The sequence below is a fragment of the Chenopodium quinoa genome, unplaced genomic scaffold (assembly GCF_001683475.1).
Source record: "Chenopodium quinoa cultivar QQ74 unplaced genomic scaffold, ASM168347v1, whole genome shotgun sequence".
Lineage (NCBI taxonomy): Eukaryota > Viridiplantae > Streptophyta > Magnoliopsida > Caryophyllales > Amaranthaceae > Chenopodium > Chenopodium quinoa.
The window spans coordinates 1,829,055-1,835,270 of NW_018744858.1; the positions used below are offsets into that span (position 1 = coordinate 1,829,055).

General features: G+C 35.3%; 1 protein-coding gene across 1 annotated transcript; it reads right to left on the minus strand.

Annotated features, from left to right (window-relative positions):
• Nucleotides 1-1,249: 1,249 nt before the first annotated feature.
• LOC110704791 (mitochondrial dicarboxylate/tricarboxylate transporter DTC-like) lies at nt 1,250-5,898 on the minus strand. Its single transcript, XM_021882601.1, has 6 exons — nt 5,539-5,898; nt 5,237-5,320; nt 4,475-4,536; nt 3,696-4,057; nt 2,129-2,343; nt 1,250-1,672 (listed from the first exon to the last, which is right to left on the minus strand). Exons 1-6 carry the CDS (start codon nt 5,656-5,658, stop codon nt 1,616-1,618), a joined length of 900 nt encoding a protein of 299 aa, XP_021738293.1. The 5' UTR covers nt 5,659-5,898; the 3' UTR covers nt 1,250-1,615.
• Nucleotides 5,899-6,216: the final 318 nt, after the last annotated feature.

The following is a 6,216-nucleotide window of genomic DNA, read 5'->3' on the forward strand; positions in this document are numbered from 1 at the left end:
TTTGATACCGGATCGTGCAGCGCGTTCTTGCTTTTTGGCGACAAAGACGCAAGCCTGTTGCGAAAATGGGACTCGTGAGCACAAAGCAACACAAGCGGACAAAAGTATCTCAAGGAAGCACGCGTCTATAGGTAACGAGTGCGGGGTCGGGGCTTGTGACGGCCGATAATTCAAATCGGGCACAAGCAAATCCGACAACAAATGGAGTTTCTTGGGAGGTTCTCTTTGTTTGGAGGGGATGCTTTAAAACAAGAAAAGCACAATATCTATAAAGAGTTAAATTAACACATAAGTTTCAATACAATATGTAATCGAATAGGGAGCTTGGATTTCCATTAATCATTCCCGCCCCGCCACCCCCCCCCCCCAAAGAGCTTTAATTAGCATTTACATAGAATTTCTAGTGAACGCGGCAATGATAGTAACACACTAATTATATTACATAAGGGAAATAAAAGGAAAAGGAAAAGGAAAAGGAAGGGGAATACACAAAGGAAATAGGTGAATCCTAAGACTTTAGCAATTCTTATTATACTACAGAAACCTTTAAAACATCTTATTTGTAAATGTGTTTTAAATATATCAATTTAATTTTAGCTTTATGAAAATCATCTAGTTTAGGTTCATGTTCATATATATTCTCTCACACACCTTTTTCAAAAAAAAAAAAAAAAAAAAAAAAAAAAAAAAAAAAAAAAAGCTTTCATAAAGTTGGTGATGCTTTTCTATTTTCAACTACTTCGGTATATATTACAAGTATATTGAGTTATTTAAAACTTTTAAGCCGAAGCACCAGCATGAATTATTGGCATGATAGATATTCATAAATATTTTTAAATCAATAATAATCTTTGATGATGATGTATATTTTGTAGTAATTCATCTCGTCCGCAAGGAAATGGTTTTTCGGAATTATACTAGAACACCATTTTTTCCAAATTCCAAAGGAGAAAAATAATATTGCTCCTCAACGATAGAAAACAAAATTAATTTAAAATTTTTCATTACTTTCCAAATCCGCTATAATTAACTCATAAAATAGAGAAAGCCTTTCATAACCTGCCATATAAACCAAACCATAGAATCCTAATTAGCTAGCTCAAAGTAAAAATCCTCCTTTGATGAAGAAAGGATCAACTCTATTCATAGTAAAGGGCTTGTATCCACAGTTTTCACCTAGCATACTTGAATGGGGTGTCCGAAAATATACAAGTGAGCTAGTCTACAATGATAGCACTTAGAATCAAAATGAGCAATAATACCAGCTATCTAATGAGCCAGGCTTTGCTTAAAAATAGCGAGAAATTTTTGTAAGAAGACAAAATAAACAACCACATTATGGTTGAGGTTACAATTTCCGCGATGATTTTATAGTCTCCAACTCCCACAAATGTAACTAATCCAGCTATCACTAAGGATGGCTTCATCCTACCCCAAAAGAATCATGTAATTCTAAGCCGATAGTTTTTGCTAATTTATTACAGTTCCAGCAAAATTTGAAAGGTTGAATGCGATAAAAGATAAAAAAAAAAGACTGTTGCTGAGGCCTGAAACCAGCAGCCAGAGTTGCAATATTAGGGTTGACTATTACAGCAGCATGACCTTGTCTCTGATCCTACAATCCAACTTTTTTCTCAAACTTCTGAATTTGGTTCAGGAAAATCCATGTCATCTGAAAGCAGATCACTCCAGAGTTAGATTATGTTATAATATAAATGACCAGAAAGGGAAAAATGAAATTTAATATGTGATTTGCCACGAGCAAGAGAATTGCAAAAGAAAACCTTCATAAATTAGACTACTAGTTAACAAACTCGCCTATGTGGCAGCTCCTCTTGCCCTGGTATCTTAGGTATACAAAAGGCAATTTTTTTTTAAATGATTTGCTCATTTAGGATGGCCTCAAATGTGAAAAGGTAGTCCCAAATGAGCACAGCAAAAATAGCCCTGGTACACTTAGGAGCATAATAGATATGCTCATCACAGGGTTGAAAGTATTCTTGATTCTCAGACAGTTGTGATTATCAGACAAGTGAGGCGTCACTTGCAAGCATTTAGTCCAATATACCCCGATGATAACGAAAGATAGAAAGAAGACAAAATAGAGGAGGGATGAAGAATTATATACCATGACATGTGGGGCAATTCTAACACAGTAGACAGGGAATCCAGTGTAGAATTTCAAGGGTCCACCAGCTTTCAATGTTTTCATTGCACAGTCCAACGAACCAGTATATGGGTACTTCCCGGTAGCATCAGGTTGCATTTTCTGAATTTGTGTTTTCACGTAATCAAATGGTAGACTGCAAGCAGAAGCGAAGAATCCAGAAACAGCACTAGCACCTGTATGGCAGAAATAACTCAATACGTGGATCAGTACTACACACTTGGATTCCGACACAGAATTATTTCTCATGCTTCAAAGTTTGCAACAACATGAACTGACAAAGAACTTTAGCCATTTCAACAATAGACAAATACTAATTGTCTTCCAGGCAGATGAGTTTGAATAGGTGTGCCAAATATTCATAAATTTTATTTTACTAATATGTACTTTTTTTAGAATAAAAGGTTTAGTTTACTGATATGTACTGTTTTAACAAAAAGTTTTTTTTAATAAGAGGATATATACTACTGATGGTACTCGAGTATCGGTACATCAACTGAATAAGATGTATATGGTTGGTAACTTAACCAAAAATTTTGGATGGTATAAAAAGTAATTGTACATAAACTGAGCTACTATTTCAATACTATGCCAACTATGCAATCAAGAGAATAGATGAATCAAAAATAAAATAAATAAGTGATTAGCGTCGGCTTTTGCACTTTCATCTCCAACCCATTGCTTACATTTTGCACTTGATCACATAAAGCTGTAGTGTCAAGCTAAGTTATACTTGACTAAATACTAAGACCTTTCAGCCTGCTCAAATATATCTCTCTACACCAAAGTACTACCTCTGTTTTTTTGTTTTTTTTTTTAGTTGACACTATTCTATTATCACACTTTCCAATGCATGTTTTTAACACTTAATATCTCTAATTATCAACATTGTAAAATTATAAAAAGTGGATATTAATAAAATATATATCGAGACGATTCAAACAAGATCCCACATGACTATATTTTATCGTATCTTAAATCACAAAAGCGAGTCAAAGTGTAGTGTGTGAATAGTGTAAAAGTCAAACAGTGTCAACTAAAAAAAAACGGAGGTAGTATCTGAAAGACTAGAACTAAGAAAATGGATAACTATAAATAAGCATGGAAAAAAGTATACTTTAACAAAAAAACTTGCACAATATAAAGCAACAAAAACAATCATGAATCATATAGTAAATCTATCTAGCAAAGTTTTCACATTGACAATAGCCTCAATCAAAGAAATGGCATGCCAAGAGACCAATTAGAAATGTTCAGGTACAGGCAAGTAGTATTCCGTCACCCAAAAGGAAGTAGGGTTTCTTAGTGTTTGATGAGTTTAAAAGTAGGCTAACAAAAAAAGCCCAAAAGATACATCCACTACTCACCGAAAATAAGAGCTAAATTGGATGGAACAAAATATGTAAAAACAGAGTGGTAACGTGAAATTCATTTCAGAAAAATTAAAAAACAAAAAACTAGACTTGTCGAAGGAGAGAAGGGAGAAGGAAGAAACCAGTTCAGCAAGTAGATGTGCAAATCATCTTACCTACAATAGTAGCAGCTTCACCGAGGCCAACAGAATCCCTAAAGAATTCCACAGATTGGTCATAAGAGGCAAGCATTCCCATGTTCAATGCCATAGCTCTTACAACAGTTGGACCTGCACCTTTCCAGAGTGACAAAACCCCCTCATCGGAAACAATTCTGTAAAGGGCATGGAATGCGTTCTTGTAATGTCTCCGTTGTGCAGCTGGCAAAGTAGCATCAGCTTGCATACGAATGAGTGCAAGATCAGCGGGACTACCAACAGATGCTCCAATAGCACCAGCAGTTAATCCACAAAGAGCCTTTTGGTACAAAGGCAAAGGCTTTCCATCATTAGCAGTTATAGCTTTGTTCGTCAATATCCTGAAGACAATAGAAAACTAATAATAAAAAAAATGATAACAAGAATGGAAGATGGAACAAACTTTTTGGAATTCTAGCAAGCTTAATATTTAAAACACTCAATAATAAACTCTTGAAGAGCATTAATGCATAATATCTTCTCATCACACATTACGTCAATCAATACATGATATTGTGACACCAACTTGTCATTATCATATAACTCAATTTATAAGGAGGAGCAACTTATAATAGAGCTTGATACATATGCGCTATTGCACTATCAATCATATCACCAAAAGTAGGATCATAGCCAGGGTAGGGTGACAGATCAGAGGAGCTACATGCAGTAACACTTTCTTATGAACCAAACTAGATATTTATAGTAAACAAGCCGTCGATTAAAATGATTACACATTAGCCAGAAATTATTCTTACCTGAAAGATCCAAGTCTTGCTGTTGTGTATGTGGCCTGCCTAAGCAAACCAGCAGACAGACCCTGCACCAAAAAAGAGTCCATATGAGATAGATGGCCCATACGAGCGTTAAAGCAACCAAATGAATTACTTCAAATAAAAACCCAATTAATACAAGGATATACATCTAACATTGCAAATCAATTGACATACTTAATTATCATAGGATAACATGATATTCCATGATTAATTCATGTCCCATTATACTATCATATTGCCAAAGAACCAAGGTTCTCCGCCGCGTAAGCAGAGAGAAGATCTAGAAGCCTGCAATAAACAAACAACATACAACCTTGCAAATCACTCAATATGCTAACAATCATCATACATTGCAGAACAACACCTAATCAGACCACAACATGTCCAATTCTAAGATTAATCCATACTAGTCATTACACGTTGGTTTGTCAGCTTCCAAACCAAAATAAGATCAACTAACCAACAATTCATTGCAGAACAATAACTAATTAGACCACAACATGCAAGGTAAACCCACTCAAAATGCTAACAGATATAACACATCTACATCCATGATTAATCCTTTTCCCATTTAACGCTGCCAAACCAAGCTTCCTCGAAAGCAATAAGATCAACGAATTCCAACTTTTGTGCACATATATTAAAAAAACAGATCTATAAAGATTCGGACTTGTAAGGTACTGTAAACACGAAAATTGCACGTACAAGAATTGACAGAAATCGAGATAAAAGATCGAAACAAACCTTGTAGAAGGTACCAATACCCTCATTTGCAAGCATGTTCTTGGTAACCTGAACAGCTGATCCTTGACCCAATTGAATTCTCACCTACCCATTTCACAAAATCAACCAAAAACATCAGAAACAACACCAGATCACATAATTTCAACTAAAAAAAAAACTATAAAATCAACCAAAAAATCAAATACAACCCCAGATCACAAATCCCAGGTGAAAAACAAAAACCCCAAATCAACATTTCAACCTAAAAATTTAAAATTCCCAAAAATCAAAACCGAAATGTAAATTCATGAGAAGAGATAAACCTTGATCATATCGATGGGTTGAATGACACAGGTAGCAAGCATACCGGAAGCACCGCCATTAACGAAGGGTTTAACAGTGGGCCAAACTCCGGCAGGCTTAGCGGATTGATCTGCTGCCATTGTTATTGCTGAAACTCTTTCTCTCTCCTCTAGAATATACCCAGAAAGCAGAGAGATCTAAAGAGAGAGAGAAAGAGAGATCCGAAGTGAAGTCAATCGAAGAGAGAGAAGAGCGGCGCTTTTCTCACACTTATAAAGTGTGAGAAGTGTTGGGAGAGGCAGGAGAACGAGGGTCTTTGGGAAGCTCGCCAAAATTGAGAGTATGACGTTGCGTTTTCTGTAAGCCTAAGTGAGCAATGCAAAAAGAGAAGTGAAATGGGGCCTATAAAAATGTTTGAGATATTTGCTAGGAAATGTATTAGTTGTTGGCATGCTTCATGTTGCCTAGCTACCTTGATTTAAAATGATTTAGGCCCGGTTTTCCTCGCCTTAATTTGATAAGATTAAAGGTGCTCCGTAATACTTTGTACTCCGCTGTTTGTGTAAGATAATATATTCCCTTCGGTTTTTTTTAGTGCCTATAGTGACATGACATGTAGTCGATATCTTTAATTATCATTAATTATAAATTATAACAATTGAATATTAATTATTTACTCATTAAGACGATTCTAACAA